General features: G+C 38.1%; 1 protein-coding gene across 12 annotated transcripts in view; it reads right to left on the reverse strand.

Moving 5' to 3' along the window:
- The window catches only part of PCLO (piccolo presynaptic cytomatrix protein), a 400,793-nt gene that overhangs the window by 192,843 nt on the left and 189,562 nt on the right, over nt 1-18,388 (reverse strand). For all 12 annotated transcript variants that reach the window (XM_075428595.1, XM_075428596.1, XM_075428594.1 and 9 more), the window contains exons 5-6: nt 8,259-13,308; nt 5,876-7,890 (exon numbers count right to left, since the gene is read on the reverse strand). In XM_075428595.1, coding sequence (XP_075284710.1) covers nt 5,876-7,890; nt 8,259-13,308 — 7,065 coding nt within the window. The remainder of the gene's footprint in view (nt 1-5,875; nt 7,891-8,258; nt 13,309-18,388) is intronic.

Below are 18,388 nucleotides of genomic sequence, written 5' to 3' on the forward strand. Positions count from 1 at the left end.
CAAATCCCATTATGGAAAAACAGTCTAAACCAATGACTGGATCATTTTGGACAACAACATTGTATACTTGCAGACACTTTAACATCAGGTACTTTGACCTATTGCTCTGCTTTTATTGTACCTAAGAACCTGCTAACGTAGCACAGCCTGTGCTGGGTCTTCTGCTCCTGTTGGAGAATGTATGTTCTTTTGCTCAGTACAATATGATTTTCCTGTGCCTCAGCCATAGCTGCTTATAAAAGAGCAGACAGCATAAAATGCAGGACCCCAGACCTATCAGCAGAACATGCAAAAGAAACTCTCTTTCGAGTTCTGTCAGGCAATTACACTAGTAGAAACTTTACCCTCCTCGTACTTGTTCAGACTAACTACAGTAATCCACGATGTGATAGGAGGCAAAAGGCTGAAGCAAAACAGAGCTGAAGTAGGCCAAAACTTGCTGGTCAGTATGTGTCTCTCTGTCATTCTTCCATGCCTGCTTGGTTCTGTTGTACATATTTATAGGCTGTATTTATTACCTTAAAGCAGGGAACATTATCTTGGCCTCTCTACATACCCGAAACTCAAAGCATTCCTAAAATGAATAATCACAATAAACAAGGCAGCTGGAAATGAGTGGAAAGATATTATTGTACATTCATTCTTATTTTCTTTAATGGAAGACAAAAGTGAGGAATGGGATTTGTGGCCAGGGACATTTTTTTAATGTGCATATGAGAGCTGGCTTAAGAGGAAGATGGATAAGCTGACAGCAGGTGAGAAAAGGCCCAAGGGACAGAAAACGTAGGCTCTTTGTCATCTCTTCCATAAATCTCATGCTTGATAAAAGATTGTTAAGGATGCCCCTTGAAAAGCAAAAGAGTAAATACCATAATAATTTGCTATTATGCATGAATGTCCTTTGGATGAATAGAGAAGGTGTGAAATCAACTAATGTAGAAGTATCAGGCAAGACAGACTGACTCAGTTTAATGTGCTTTAGAAAACAACGTTTATGTGATATGTTGACCAAATGTGGGGTAGTGGTAGTCTTTCTGTTTTGCAGATCTGACAGATGGAAAAAAGACGGGTCATTTGAGTCATATAAATGTTATTCCAAAGGATTTCAAATACAGCACTGGAAGCAGTAGCTTGAAATGTTAACAGAACTCTAAATTGTGAATAATTCAGATCATTAGGGGACAAAGTAATCTTAAATTTAGCTAAAACCACATAGTTAAAGGAGAAGATAGATAAGTCTTATTTTACTGTTTACATAAGGATAAGATTGTTTAGAATAGTTTCTAGATGTGAGATCCACTTTTCAACTCAGTTTCCAGTGAATTAATTTGAAACACACAAAAAAGTGTGTGACTGGATATTCAATCACAAAAGGAATTCAGTGGGCAGATCTACACCTTCTCTGGATTTCTGGCCTGAACTCAATCTCAAAATAGTATCTGCTCTCCATAAGCAATGAACCAGTCTCATATAGCGCTGCAGGGGACTCTTCAGGGATGCAGGAACCAGGCAGACCCAGGTATGCAGCTCACAAATTGCATGCAAACCATAGGAATGATGTAAATCAGGCCACTCCCAGACTGTTAAGACTGGTGTATGCACGGCAGAAATGAAGGACCAGTTGTCACAAGTGCCTGAAAAAGAGTTCCGTTAAACCACAGCCCACAGACATCATTTGGATGCACAAAACCCCTTGCACTTTGAATCTAGGTTACTCTAACTTCATACTACCAAAGATGGTTCCTCACTCAACACCCATCTGTACTTAAACCCAAATGGCAGCTTTTTCTGCAAGAGGTAATAGCTCCTTTATACTGAAATATACCTTTTATAGAAAACAAAATGTTATTCCTTTTTTTCTGGACTGGTTCGCGAGACTAAAATGGAAAATTTAAGTCACAGAATTAAGCCTTTTGCAGTTAGAAACATGTCACCACCTATTTCTCAGACCACAAAACAATAACTACAAGAGCTATAACAAAGTACCAACCCCTTTTATCTGGAATTAGGCCCAGAGAACAAGAAGCCAAGGGAAACACCTGTGCTTCAACAATAGCAGAAATCTGTTACCTGAAATTCTGGCATGACAGTAAGAAAGAACCTACTCCCTGCTTCTGAGGAAGACAAACAGAAATACCCAACTCCAAATAGGTAATTATCCTTACTCTTTGCTTCCATTTATTACCCAAGCAGAACATTCCTTGCTGTCATACAAGTCTGGTGATCAGCTTAGTCCTGAATACACAAGCAAAACATAACAGATGAAATGTATGGAAGGTTTTAACTCTACTGGGAGCAACTGCTCTGTTTCCCCTCTGCAGTGCCAAGCTGTACAGAATGTCGGACACAGCTAAGGACAGCCCAATCACTGAAGTCCTCACCTTCAGTTTTAAAGTTGAAAACTTTAGAATACCGTAGAACATAAAACAAAGATTAATGTGCTTTATTTTCTTTACTCTTAAATTTATGATGCAAGGAAATTTACACTTTTAAATTCAGTATAAAATCACTTCCGCTCTTACTACAGCAACAGAAGAAGTCCTGTAATTCTCACCTAAACAAAGAAACAATCTTTTGGGATTGTGCTTGAAACCATTATCTTTTTTACTATAGTATACAGATTAAAATCATATTTATCTTACAATTGCAGCAACTCACATCAGATGAAAAATTTGAGAAAAGTCTCTGTTAACTCTCTTAATAAACAGATTACTAGAATTTATTCTAAGTGTTGAAGCTTAAACTTACAATTTCTACCCTGAAGCTGACAGGCTGTTGAAAGATGTGTCTTTGAATTAGTTTCACTAACACAGATGCTTCTGTTGAATCTTTATGCACTGCTTAGCTGTAGATGTTATATGTGTATGATAGTTCATGTGCAAGATCTTTTGCAATTTGCTTCAGTTTAGTTGAGCAAGCATTTTGCATCCAAAGGCAAAAGGATGACAATTTCCATCTTTGATTACACATATGCAATGTGTAAAAGTGCCGAAGTTGACTGTGACTGACATGTGACTTGATTCTGTGATGCACTGGTGTAAAGATATTTGTTTATTAAACTAGACAAGTACTCACAATTTTTTGTTGCTTCTGAATGGACGAATCTCAATCTGCACTTCCAAACTCTGCTAACATTTCCTGGTGCCCTCATGGAAACTCCTGCTATGGCTTTGCACTCCATGGAATCCTACCACATCGGGCTGCAGGACAGACTACAAACATCAATGCTGGGGAGCTCATTGGCACTGGGAGCTCAAGTGGCACAAAGATCACAAAACAGGAAAATTAGGTATCTTTGCAAAGTATTGATTCCAAATGAGTGGCTTCCACAACTTTTTTTGTGCTGACAACCTATAGCTCACAATTTTTCCTTGACACAACTACACTTGATTACTAATATATGTGGCAGAAATGTACAGCACATACGAACTACCAAAGGGAACGTAATGGAAACTTCAGTATAACAATGATACGTTGCTAAAACAACACAGTTCTCCAGCTGAAAAAATGTCAACAAGGTTTACACTTTGTCAACAGCAACACTGTGTAAATGCTGCCTTTCAGGAAGAACTTTTGAGTGTGACAAAAGGTACAAAAAAGAAATCCCTGTCCACTCTTTCCTGTGCTCCCAAGCTGTTACAGTCCCAAAAGCAGGTTCTCAGCTGGTATAAACATAGACATGCTGGAGAGAATACTGTAAGTCTTACGGAAACTTGGAGATCATTTAGATCCTATACCACAGAACCCTCCTTCACAACATAACTGGACTGCGTAATAGAGAACTGAAACCGTTGTAGCAACTGCAAAAGCAATTTTTGCCCATATTTCCAGATGCTGATGAGATAATTGGATTACTTTCTGTAAGTGTCACTCTAAATATTTTCTTTTTTTGTCGTATATATTTTTCTCCTTTAAATTTCATGTACCTGATCCCAGCCTAAGCTAACTGAACCTCAAATACTTAATTAATAAAATTCTATCAGAAAGAGAGGGTATAACAGGCTGAATGCTTAACATAACATCAGAGCTGAAAGCAGCCATGACGGTCACGGGAGACTTACAGAGCAGTTTCCTCACCATATGCCACATGACACAGTTAGTGCAGCCCACTTCACATCCATGAAAGTTTTTTACTTTCCTTGCACTCATCTACTTGCACCTCATGTTCCATAAAAATGTCCACCTCATTTATTCAGAGTGTAAGTACTTTGAGACATGGGGTATTTGCTGCTTCATGGCTCTATGCTAACAAGAACAATATAGCTCATTACTGTTTGGGCTCAAGGCAAAATGGTAATAAACATATGGGTAAGAGATAAACAGTGATATACGAGCCCCTTGTTTCCATGTCTCATTAATGAATACTGTATGTGTTCAAACTCTACTGTAAAGGCCTTTAAACAATCAGCTATTTATAGAATTTATTATCCATCATACAAAGCATATAATTTGTATCAAATATATATGCATCTATGAAATAAGTGGACTGAATAATTTGTCCTCAGTAATGGTTTCACTGACAGTTATTTTACAACATTATACCTACTCTCCAATACCTAGCAGAACACAACACTTCCTAACTTGTAAGCAACGTTCTTCAAAACGCTGTTCCAAACCCTCTTTATCTTTAATATAAAAAACTATCTTTAGTGCTCACGCTACAGTTTCACACACTGTGTTAATCCTGCATTCGGGAATAATGGTGATATGGAGTGCCAGTACTACAACCACAGTTGTCTCTTCAAACTTCCAAGTGCTGTTTTCCAAGCAGTAACAGCGTAAGAAGCATTTAGTATCCACACAAATATGTGAAGCTGCAGAAACGGCTTACAGTGGGAGCCTTGGAGGGCATAACCAGATAATTCTGCATTTGAAAGCCACCACAAATTATCAAACATAGAGAAAAAAAAAAACCTTTATTCTATCCAGCCTGTACTAATCACTCATATATTCACAGATAACAACATAAAAGAAAAAAACTGCCGAAGAAGTTGAATGGCAAATCTTCTAGAGCTCTCACAAATAAGATGGACTTGGACAAAAGGACAGCCAAGAACATGTTAAACTATAAAGGCATTTTTTTAGCCAAGACTTATTCCCCTTATTCATAAATAACGGACTGATTCCCAAATCAGAAATCTTACCTCTCAAGAAAAAGGAATACTGCAGAAATGAAAAATTTTAATTGTGATAATGTCAGCCTTATTCAAAATTGCCTCCTTTGACCCTGTAAGACACAGCCCTCAACACTTGCATAACTTCTTGATAATCCTCCTTACCCAAAACAAACAAACAAAAACCAGATTTGTCATATGAGACTTTTGGTCTGGGAGAGATAAAAGATGTACGCATTGGGACACAAGATTACCCACAGAATCACAATAAGCCAAGAAACCTCATGAGGGTCAAAAAGGATAGCTAACTAAGGTAATTATAAATCTGGTGTTAGCTGCCTCTCAGAAGGCACATGCAGTAATTTCAAGGTAAACGAACTGCAGACTGTGTCACAAGAGCTGGATGTTGTATGATTAGAAAGGAAATGCTTTTCATTTACCGAAGAATTGGCATTAACCACTTTAGTGGCAATTAATTGCCATGTAAAACATAAAGTGCCTTCCAAATTCTGAACAAGGATATGTTGTGTTTTTTTCTGAATCCTGGTAAGACCGGAATATGGATTCCTCTATTTCCAGGCAAAGCAATGAAGCAAATAACCATTGCTTCAGACAGCAGACCTTCCTTGGGACTTTGCAGCAAGTTGTGCAAAAAGACGACATACACAGGGACTGCAAATGAATGTGTCAGCCCTCATGCTACCGATAGCTGTAGAATTGCATATTAAAAAAAACAAAAAAAGCAAGCAGATACTTCTTACCATGAAACCCTCAGTGTACTGAAACTGAGCTCTGGAACTGTCTTCTGCTGTGGGACTCAGGGGCTTAGGATCAGACATAGAGCGTTGCATCATCTTTGCTGCCTTTGGGCTTGATGGAGGAACCTTGGCAATGTCAGCATGCAGCATCTTCTGAGGGCTGATGTCATCAGTGATGGGTTTTTCATAGGGTACAAATGCTGATTCTATAACTTTGCTTGGTGAAACAGGTGAAATGGGTGAATAGAGAACTTTGGGAGATTTGGGAGGGGAAGGGACTACCTGCAGTGTGGAGCCTGGACGAAGGTGGGATGAGTATCCTATCTCTAAAGGTGTTGGGCGTTTTTTATCTTTCTGAGGAGATGAAGCTGACAGATATTGAGGACTTTGAGTATCTGACTCTGTTTCTGTTTGACATCCCAAACTTTCTCCTTTATATGTCTTTTCTGGAGCTGAAATGTGCTTTACGATTTCCACCTTAGCATCTAATCGGGCCCTGATGGAAGGTGTTCTTATTGTTCCTACAGGTTCTGTTTGTACTGAAATCTCTGCCACTGTCTGAACTGCAATACTAGACACTTTGGAGAATTGTTTAGCTTTGTCTGTCTCAGATGTACTCTCACTGTATTTCCCCACACGAGGTTTCCTTCTGGATCTGCTAGAAAGATCCCATTCATCTTGATCTTCATCATCTGTCTGAACACTTGTATCAACACTCTTCTTAGTTCTCCGTCTTCTGTTTGTGTAACCTCTGTCTGCTCCGTCTTCATCATCAGTTTGAACTCCACTGTCCACTATCTTTTTGAAGCACCGGGGCTCTTCTTCCAGGGTCTCCTCAAGCTCCTCGTATGGACCACGTAATTTTGGCATAGAACTTCTCTTTTTCAACTGCTTCTCCTCTCTAACATCAATATCCTTAAGAGACATTTCTGAAACAGAGCTTAGGATACCAGACCTAGGTATGTATTGGGTAATGGCATCAGACTGAACTGTATACCATGTTTGGTTTTGTGGAATTTCAATACCCAGCACTCCTGAAGCTGTAGTGGTTGCATCATCAGTAGGCCAAAAATGGCCATTTTCTGTGGTTGCATACTGTCCTTCCAAAAGTGTTTGATCTGTGGTAGTTTGTGGCGAGCCAGTTCCTGAAGGGTCATAACCATACTGATATATTTGACGAATTTTTTGCTCTTCTAACTGTTGGTGGAGCTGCTGTTGCAGTTGTTGGAATTGTTCAAGCTGCAACTGTTGCTGGGCTAATGTCTCTTGCCTCATCATAAACTGAGCTTGTCGTTCCTCCTCTTGCTGAAATAAGAGATGATGTTTCATGGATTGCAATTCCTCAAGCTTTTTTTGCACCATAAACTTTTCTTGTTCCCTAAATCTTTGAATTTCCTGACGTTCCCATTCCAGTTCTTCTGCAAAGCGCTGCTGCTTGATTTTCTCAATCTCAAGAAGTTCACGCTCCAAATCAAGCTGCTGCTGTTTGCCTTCTTCAGGGGCAATGAGAAGGGCAACTTCATCTTCAATTACATCTGTATAAACCTCAGATGCTGTAGTTAAAGCAGGTATCAAGTTGGTTGGCTCAGTGGCAGTAGTTTCTATAGCAAGAGGTGGTAACCCTGTCTCTACATCAATGGCAGTAATTGCACTATCTTTTTCAGCTGCCACTGTTGTCAAGAAACTGTATGATCTTGGCAGTGGTTGATTCTGTTGCAAAGTTGACAAAGAGGGCACTGAGTCAATTGTTTGGAGAACAGGTAAATCTCTGACTGTTGTACTGAAAATTGAACCAGGTTGTGTGGTAATGGCAAATGTGGATGGGATTGGAGTCGCTACTGAAGAATAAACAACACCATTGGATGATCTTAAAACACTTCCAACACCAAACTGGGAACCCAGAGATGATACCATTCTTTCTTGGGAATACTGTGGTGTACTGAGCCCGATGCCAGAAATCACCTGCCGAGTCTCTGGATAAGGACCAGTGGTCTTGCTTGAGTAATCCATAACCTCACCTGAAATTACAGGGCAAAGTTACAGTCCAGTCCACAAAAGAATGCTGCTTTGCGGATTCTGAAAGTCATCCCATCTTGATGAATTAAATGGGAAGGGGAAACTGCATGCAAATCTTCAGATTATCTACTTTAGATGTGAAGGAAACAGCATTTCTGAACATGCAGGCACATGCAGGCACCTCTGTGCAAAACACATATGTAACATGAAGAAATGAAAAACACGTGTAATCCAGAATAATTTGTCACACTGTCCAAAAGAAAACAAAACAACAGAAGGAGGGGAAAATAATAAAAAAATCATCCTGAAATGAGGTGAGGAACATCAAAATTATATTTCAAAGAAAGATCTGCTGCTGTGTCATACTGACCTGTAGTAATTCTTCCAGAAGTCAGATCTACTGCTGCATCAGTTGCCTCAACTCGATAATCAAAGCTATTCTTGCTTTTGTATGCAAACAGTCCAGCTTCCGATAAATTTGTGTCAGACATAGATGGTTTCATACCTCCCATTCCTCGGTAGCCGTACGACCCAGAACGATCATACTGGTAGTGGTCATCTCTGTAACCAAAGCGATCTTCAGGAAGTGTAGTTGGTGGCTGCTGTGCTGTACAGCTCCTACCAAATGGCAATTTATAAACCACATCACAGCAAACAGCTCTTCTCCCCGCAGTCAGATCCACAGGCTTTTCATCATCTTCTATTACTCTTGTTAACATCCCTGAAGTAGTTTCATCCATTGTTACTACTGTTCTGTGAGATTTTGTAGTGCTAAGGTCAACTGCTCCACTCTCCATTGGCTCCTGGGAAGTGGAGAGATCAGTCCAACCATTTGTAACACCAACAGGTGGTACAGTAACAGGCTTTGTAGTAGTACCTAGGGATAAATTAATTGGCACTTCGTCTCTCCCTGCAGAGAATGCCTGGCTGCCTGTTACTCTGTATGCAGGCTCAAAATGTTTTGATGTTGTTAGCTGAAGTGGCGTTGTCATTGCATGTCCCAGATCCACAAGGCTGTCGGTACTGGTGGTGTAGCTTACAGTGGCAGTGCAGGTCATTACAGTTACTGTCTCGGTGACTACAGACAGAGAAGGATCTGCAACACACGCAGTGCTAAGATTTATTATAGCTGGCTGGACAGTACTTACTGGCCGCCCACATGTATCACTTGCTGGCATTTGCCTTCTCACGTCCATGGAAACAGCAGACAGATCCATACAGCTGTCTCTCATTTCAATATCCATCTTAGTTAAAGTGCGAAGATCTATGACATCACCCAAAGGATGGAATCTTCCATTCTCTCTATACCTGGGCTGATCTATTACGTGTAGTGGCTCTGGAGGTATAGTAATAGCGACGCTGCCTAAGCCACAACCAGGCACTGCACCCTTAATCACAGACACCGTGGTCGTGTTTACCTCTGTTGTTACTACTTCTGATTTTGAACTAGGTATTTTTTCAAAAGTTGATAGTGCTGTGACAGGAATAGTTTGCAAAGCACCTGACATATATATACTTTGATCTGCCATACTTTGAATTTCCATACTTTTCATGGATGGAGTAAAAATTGGTTGCATAGACTGGGGAATCTGTTCTTTACAAGGTGCTTCTAAAGGCCAGCTGGTAACAGCTTGACTAGTTATAGCTTCTGTGGGAGTTCCAGGTTCAGATGGCAATGTGATGACAACATAAGTTTCCTGTGAGGGTTTTGTCAACCTTGGTGAAGATTTGTTAGAGTGTGGAGACATAGGGGAAGTAGGAGACGCTATTTTGTATTCAGCTGCAGAGACCAAATTCAGAGTCATACTTGAAGTCAATGACAAACCTATTGGTTTGGGCGGTGTTTCTGCTGGCCTATGAACAGTTATTGGAAGTGGAGGGACTGCTGGTTTAGGAGCAATTGGAGGTTTAGTTATTTCAGCAGGCCTATGGCTGAAAACAAGCCCTGCTGGAATGGAGGATGGTTTGGGTGGCACGGGAGGTGGTGTTGGGGTGTATGTTTTTGTGATAGGTAACACATGATTCTTTAACACAGCTGTAGACTCTAGTGTTGTAACACTTCTGACTGCAGGTACCACTGTGGGAGCTGTTGCTGCTGGAGTCTTAATCTGTGACTTCTTTTTGGGATAAATGGCTGGCTTGGGTAAAATAGGTGGAGGTAATGGTGGTGGAGGAGGTGGTGGAGGAGGAGGCGGCGGGGGTGGAGAAGGTTGTGCAGGAGAATCCAAAGAAGAGCTTCTAAAAAGCGAGAATACTTTGGATGTTACAACAGGAGCTGAGGAAGGCACAGAGACCATGCTGGTCTTACTTACAACACTGGGAGTAGGTACAGAAGATGTTTCTGATGCAGGCTCTGTAACTGGTACTGATGCTATACAGACAGGTGGTTGCTCAGACGTAGCACTAGTCAAACTAATCCTTGTCATATCAAAACCCAATTCCTTGTGTGGATCTTCATGATGAATTTTGAAAACGCCAGCCTCTACTGTACTTTTCATTTTTCTAGCTGCTTCCTTTTCTGCTTTGGAGATATCAAAGGGAATGGTATCAGTTGCATATTGCTTGGGTTTTATAACTGTAGTTGCCACTACTGAAGGTGCAGTTTCAGGCACACAAACTGCAGCTTGATCCACACTTCCCATATCTGATGCTATAGATGGCTTTTTAGAGGCTTCTGCAACAGATTCAAAAGGCATGCTCACTTCAGAGTACTCTTTTGTAGATGTTAAGGGAACTTGGGTTATTATCCTGACACCTTCAGAACCTGTTAGTTTGCTTACAGCATCTGCTGTATCTACGTAACCTGTGGTTGCACTGTCTATGGGTGATGAACTATCTGTGGTACAAACTGAAGATGTAGATGATGTTAAGGAAGCTGTATCAGAAGGTAAAACTGATGGAGCACCTTCTGATGTCTCAGAGTATGTCAACATTGATGTTTCATGAGAAATTATTTCTTGAATTTCTCTGGCATAATCTGTTAAGTATTCATCTTCAATTTCCTCTGCTGTAAAATGCTGTGTTATTTTAACATCCGGAATAGAAAGTGCTGTGCTACTGGCAGGTGACACATCTGAGATTGCTGAAGTAGTGCTTGATGTTAAAGATGTGCTATCCACTATTTCTCCAACACTAGATACCTTTGTATCAGACGTGGGACTGAAACCTGAAGTTGGTTGTGTTGGACTGGACCCAGGGGTTAGCTGCATTCTCTGTCTTTTCATAAGCTCTTCATAAGCAGCTTCTGCATCTAACAACTGCTTTTCCTCAGTGGTGGAAGTTACTGTGCTATCTAATACAACTATCTCATGACTTTCCGGGATAATGTAAGAACTAGAAACAATATCTTCTTGAGGCACAATAGAATGTAAAGTCTCAACACTATAGTAGTCTTTCTGTAGATCACTAATTTTCTGCGGTTCTTCATAGATCTGTTCTGAAGCTCTTATTTTTTTATCTTTTCCTCTCTGTTGTATGTATTCACTGCTCTCATCTTGTCTCATTACAAGACTAGTATCAATAGTTCCATTGTAAGTATCCTCTACTAAAGATTCATAAATATAATCCTCTATTAGCATTCCACCATATAAAGACTCTTTTTCAAATACTTCATCTTTTTCATTCGCAATTTGAAATGGCTTGGATTTATGGGTCTTATGCATCATCTCCTCATATACCTCTTCGGCACTTTTTAATGTCTTCTGACCACCTTCTTCTTTCGGGAGTCCAATCGGTTGTTCATCTGTTGGTGAGTACAGAGAGACAGCAGTAGGCAATTTGTAAACTTTTTGTACTTCTATTATTTTTTCTGGGCTGATTTCAAAACCTTCAGGATCTGACTCAATACTAGGTGAATATTCAGAACAGGAAGATCTGTGCAGCTCTTCCATTTCTGCTGCCTGTCGTAATTCTTCTGTTGGAGATGCATCTTCAATGGGAGAAAGATTACTTGGTGGAGTCTTTGGACGTTCCCTTCTTCTCTGAGCTCTTAGTTCATCCTTGTCCTTTTTAGATTTTTTGCTAGAACTTTTTCTTTGTTGCTGTTCTAATTCACGCTGTTTCTCTTGTTCCTTTAGCAGTTCTTCCTCTTCCCGTAGTTCTTCTTCTTCTGAAGAATCTTCAATAGTTGGAAGAAGAGGACCATGTGACCGATGCCTGGCTTTGCGCTGTTGTTTGCTCTCCCCTCCCAGTTTTTTGTGACTAGGACTGCTGTCACTATCTTCATCAAGTGATGACACTGAAGTAGGAGATGTACCTGGTGTGAAACTAGAAGCATGTAAACTAGAAGACCCTTCTCCTCTAGATCTATCTTCTGGTGAATCTGTAAGACTCTCCATCTCTAGCTCAGGCTCTTCATCAAAATATAAAATACCTTTCTGTTGTTCAGATGTTTCAGAATATTTGTTTGTTATTGTACTATTCAATTCTATTGTTTTGAAACGCCGAAGACCTCCTCCTCCAGTTACTGCAAGTTCTTCACCATCTTGACTTTTACTTTCCCTGTATTTTGGCTCTGGGCTTTCATCAAAAGTCTCATCATCGTCATCATGCCATGAATGTCGTCTTCCTGCATCTTCATCATAGCCTGCAATGCTTTTTCGTGCCATTCTTCTATGTTTTCCAGCTGTTCCTTTGGCTTTACTTTTCACTTCATCTTTCTTTTGGCTCTCAGGTACACTGATCTCTTTGAGTTGATTTCTTATGAATTCCTCATCTTCAGAACCTGAGGCATCTTCATCAGCACTCATCTCTATAATCTGTTTTCTAATGAAGTCTTCCTCATCACCTGATCCCTGACTGTCATCTCGTTTGTACTCATCACTGCTTGAAGAACCAACACTAGCTCTTCTTTTTCTCCTTGGGACAGGTGAGTTTTCACTCTCACTGCTGTCTTCCACAGAATCATAGCGTTGTCTTCTTGCTGGTATGTCATCTCCTTCTTCTTCTTCTTCTTCCTTGTAGTCTGCCTGGGAGGAAGCACTTCCTTTGCCATCTTCCACAGTGATTCCTTCACCTATTTGAATAGCTTCTAAGTCTTCCTCATCTGAACTGTAAGATTCTGGAGTGACTGATAAAGGCTTTGTTTTATGTTGATCCTTTGTCTGTTCACCATACGTTTCATAAAGCTCTTTGCTTTTTCCAGATTTTTCATCAGAAAGTGTACTTGCTTGAGCTTCCAAAATAGACAGTACAGTACTTTCCAATTTAGCTAGATCTGACGGGCTTGGTGGACTTTCTTGTGAAATAGTGTCTTTTTTACTAGATTCTCTGAGTAAATCCTTTTCATCACTGGGGATATGACTTGGGATTTCACCAAGTGAACTTGATATCCCATCAGAAGAATACCCGGTGTCACTCAGACCTTGTGGACTTTTCTGCTGCTGAGAGCTTGATGTGTCTGATTTGTCATCCTCCTTTTCCTAAAAAAATAAATACATACGCGTGTGTATATATTTATATATAAATTCTTAATGTGTCCAGGCAATTAAATACATGATTTTTTTTCTAAAAGATGAGTTAAGGTCTCAGATGAAAAATTATGATAAGAAGAATTACATTAGACCACAAAAGACTGATCACTAATTTTGTTATTCAAAGCTATTAAAATAATACAAAAAAGTTCCTCAAATATTGGGTTTTTGCATTGAATCTAACTTTGTTTTGCATGGCTGTCCACACTGGCAACTGACTTTATTAGTTTTGAGATGATCTATTTTTCAGTATAAACAAATACTCTAGGTAATTTTTTTCAGAACACTTATTAATGATAATCTATCATTTGTTCACATGTGCATGGGACAAGTTGCTTGGGCGTTAATTTAAATGAAGCTTTTAATCAACTCTGTTTCAAAACTGCCTACATAGTTCTAGGTACAAAGTAATATAGCTTGCCAACTGTCAGCCTGCAGTATTTCTGGAGTCTGCTCCTTCCTTTGCCCATTTAATCTTTTACAATTGTCTAGTAATACGTCAATCCTCTAAAATTTTTGACGTATGGCTTCATTTGGTTGATTTAAGTGTTACACACTGTAACACGCAACAGAACCCATGGAGTATTGAAGCATGATTTAAATGCAAATTTTTAATGTCCCCATATCTGCAGTTCAGCACTGTACAAACATTTTCTGAGTACCTCATAAAAAAAAAGCTTCTCAGTAAATTCGTAACGCAGAGGGAATCTGCTGGCAGGGAAGTGTAATTGCAGTGAGGAAAGAATGATGGTCAGCTATGATCAAAGGAAATAAAGAAGCGAACCAGGCAGGCATACCTGACTGAGCATCATAACCAATGTTTTCCTTTTCATTCCTAATTAAACACCTTTAGTCATTCTCCTAGCTTCCAGATCCTTCAACACCATTCTGAATGACAATCACCTCTGTCTCCTCCTTGAGATAACAAAAATACCAAGAATATCCTACAGCAAATATTTCCACACCAGAGGTTCTCTCCTGCTTCTCTCAGCTATGAAACGCTCTATACTTAGTGACAGTATCTCACCGCTCAGCCAACAAAACAGCTCACACTGCCAATGACAGGTCATCTTCGCTATCCTCCTAGCTGAAAATCTTACAAAGTGTCTCCACCTCCACTAGCAACTTCAGAACAAGTATCCCAAAGTGTCCCAATTTTTAATAATGTGATGTGATCTTCATATTTATTATGGCCCTCAATAATACAGGTAGGTAGCATTTATCAACTTTGTTACCTACGTCAATTATTTCTGAAGTACAGCAAACAATTTATTTAAAGCTTCAGTTTGTCAACTTCCTTGTCAATATGCTGAGTTAAAAAAAAGTACTGTGGAATAAATATATTAAGAAAAGGATGACAACGGCTAATTATAATTTAAATTTACATTCGTGTTAAGTTGCTATCAATTAAAAGTATTTTCAAATGTTTATTCACACTAAAGTTATATTTAATGCCAAAATACCATAAACCAAATATTTACTGTTGTCATTTATTTTGTTTTTTTAACAACAGTTTTCATCATTTAATTTACATTTAAAGTATTTGTTCTTGTCTATAGAGACATCACTCTGCACATAATCCTACATTAAAACACTAATGTTAATATTACAGTAATCTACTAATGAATACTTTATTAGGTAATCTCAATTTCACAGGAGTGATTTATTATACACTGTGCAAAATCAGATACCACTTTGAATATAAACTACATCTTGTCTTACCAATACATTACCCAATATGATAAACCCAAATATCTGATATCAGAGCAAAATCCATTGCAATTAAAAATCAAATATGAAAACAAATATTTCTAATTCAACTCTAATGATAAGGCTGTGATTAATGTGTAAATATGGAGAAACCTACAGTACTCCAAACAACATTGGGAAGTCATCACCACTTTAACAGTTCAGCAGTCACTATTGTGAAAAATGTACTCTTGGATATTCTCCATCCCTTAATGACAGAATTATATATATCCTTCATAAAATGTCAGCAATGAAGCATAGTTAAAAATTGCATGGTTTGTATGTTACATTTACATTTTTGTTCCCTTCATTAAAGAAGAAAGTGTTTAAGGGAAATTTATTGGGCTATGTTTTTAAAAAATACACATTTCATTAAAACCAAAGTATTTTTCCATCTAGAAATATCATGCCCCTCACTAAAATTTCAGCTACGACTTTTGATAGTTACTTTTTATTTTATGTCCAATATGCTCATACTTATAAAGACCTACTAAATCAAACACACTGTCATCAATTTAGATGAGCTACTAGAAAATCCAAACATTGTTCAAGTTCAGAAGGTCTCCTAGGAGCTGATGGACAGACTGTGTCCAGCTAGTGAAAATCAATCTGTCAGATCTCAGTTCTCCACAGGGAGATGAAGTGATACAGTGACTTTTAAGGCACAGGCAGAAGGGATCAGCCAAACAGTTCAGCTCAGAAATAGGTAGATGAGAACTGGTCATGGAACAACTTTAACCATTCTCCTTGTAATTTTTGATGGTGCTATTATCTGTGAGTCCAATGGGTAGTACCTACTCCGTGACCAAACCAGAGGAGATGACAAGGAACATTGCTGTTGCCTGCCCTGTTGTTGAACCTCAGTGTATGAAATAACTGCTATGAGTAGTAGGAAATTGAATATGGGAAAGAATTCTATTTGTACAGTAAGGAGAAGAAGATCTACGATAAGGAGGGACTTCTTTTAACATTAGAAATAAATGTGATTAGAAAATTCAACTTTCTTTTTAAGGCTACCACAACATGAACATATTTTTTATCACTATTTTAAGTATAGTTGCCTGCCCTGTGATAAATCATGAAAAAATTATCCTGCACATCACGTTTTAAGATCATATGCATGTAACTTACAAAAAATAATAGTTGGTCTTTGTGCTTTTTTCCCCCATTCCCTGCAGTCAGAGAACTAGGATATTGTAATTAGCTGCATTTATTCTTAAATGACTTGGTAATTTATTTTCTACAGGGTTGTCCATCACATCCAAAAAGACAGCATCATTTTCAAATTTGTAAACATACCATAAACATAAGATTTTTAGATCAATAACAAAAAATTTCAGAAACAACGTTGCTAAGGAACATGCATATATTCAACAACTCTTGGAGAATGAAAAATGTATTTTAATCAATAAGAAAAAACCCACACTTTTGTGGTTTTGTGTTGAATTACAGGGCCTTTCTGAGTAGTTGAATGGCATTTTGTTTGAAAGTTCACCTACTGTGAGTTTTTAATATTGGACTAATTTAGCTCTAATACAGACATTGATGGGAGGATCTTCTTGAGACATGAGGAATAAGGAGACTTATAAAAGGCTGTATAAGACTATTTAAAACCAGCAAATGCAACCTCTTTAACAAACTGTAGAACCGAACTGATGTAGGATATATTTGTACTATTCTAGTGGCATTTCTACAGTGTCAGTGTCAATACATCATACAAACACCTTACATTAGAAGTTTTTGCTTCATAAGTATATTTACTCATACATTTCCTCACTTTTAATACTCTTATTTGAAAACATAAAACTTAGTGCTTCAAAATGCCCCTTTGGTTATCAAATTCAGTAAGAACTCCACTAAAAGAAAACTGTGATAAAAAAAAAGTCTTCTCAGTTTTTGAAATTATTTATAACTAGCAAGATTACATGCTGTTGCATGGAACAGAAATTTTATTTTGCAAAGGAACTCATGATTTTTAAAAGGTTATTCTGTTTATAGAAGAAATCTACATTATAATGTAAAGTTTCAGAGAATGAAAAAAAGACTTTGGCTGACTAAACTGTCTAATCTGTATTTGAATTTTATATTATCAAAATGAAACATTTCATTTGTGTCCAGAAAAACTGCTTACAGATAAGCCTTTTCCTCCTTATTCTGGCTCCCTGGTCTGTGTTTTGTCATTAATGGCATGTGTTAGAATAATAATGTCAATTTACAACGCACTAATTTCTATCTGGTTACTCAACCTAAACACACGATCATTCCTCAGTAAACATAAGCAGGTAGTAATGAGGGCAGTCATCATATAATATAATGTAATATGTAATAGAGCTGATGTGTCCAATTTACACCATTGTAATGTGTCCATGTAGATATGCTGAACTACTTCTAAGTTAATTTGTGAGTTCCAAGATGACTGTTTTATGCTGACAAACTGTATGTCATAACCATTCAAGATTTCTAGGTATCCTTGTTAGAACAGCTAATTGCTATTGTGCATGTGAATAATTAGTATTACAAGATTGATTCTTAGGAAAAGGACCTGTAAATCATGAGCAAAGCCAGTTACTCTTTAAAATATTTTTGAAGAAATTACTGTTTAAAATATTACTGAAAAAAAGAATGTTTTGCAGAAAAAAATGTCTTTACGATACCTTAAATCATACTTTGAGACCCAAATATCTTTAAATGTTTCAATATTTAAGTCACTTTTGCATCAAAGCATGTCAGATCTCTAACTCCAATTGATATCTGTGATTTTCCAAGGACCATGCTACTGATTGTACTAGATCAGTAATTCAGTCTCTCTATCTTTAGGAATTTGTTGGGGTGTTGCTGTCTCCTTTTTTTTGCGTGAAAAATGAGAATAGTATTATTATGTCACTGGAATGCTACAAGATTTACCATTTGCACAGATTTGGACATAAAATGGTATCAGCAGTTTGTCAAATGCAGGAAGTTCTTTACCCACTGAAGTGGATTTAATCTGTGATACCTAAATTGTTATCTCCTTGTTATCTCCTCTTCCACTTCTGTCACATGCTCGCTTAGGAAGATCTGTATGTAGCAATGTTTGATGTACAGCACAGAGAACATTAAAATACTTCAATAAATAAAAATTTAAAAAAATCACAGTTATTTTATGAAGCACAAGTTAGATGAGAAACCAGCTTTACTTTTAATTTTGAACAATTTGCGCTGCTTTTTATTCTTTTTAGGATTTTTCCAAGGAGCAAAAAAAGGTGGAAAAAAGAGGAAAAAAAGTCTTTTTGTGTAAAAA

This window comes from Opisthocomus hoazin, chromosome 8 (assembly GCF_030867145.1).
Source record: "Opisthocomus hoazin isolate bOpiHoa1 chromosome 8, bOpiHoa1.hap1, whole genome shotgun sequence".
In the NCBI taxonomy this organism is placed as follows: Eukaryota; Metazoa; Chordata; class Aves; order Opisthocomiformes; family Opisthocomidae; genus Opisthocomus; species Opisthocomus hoazin.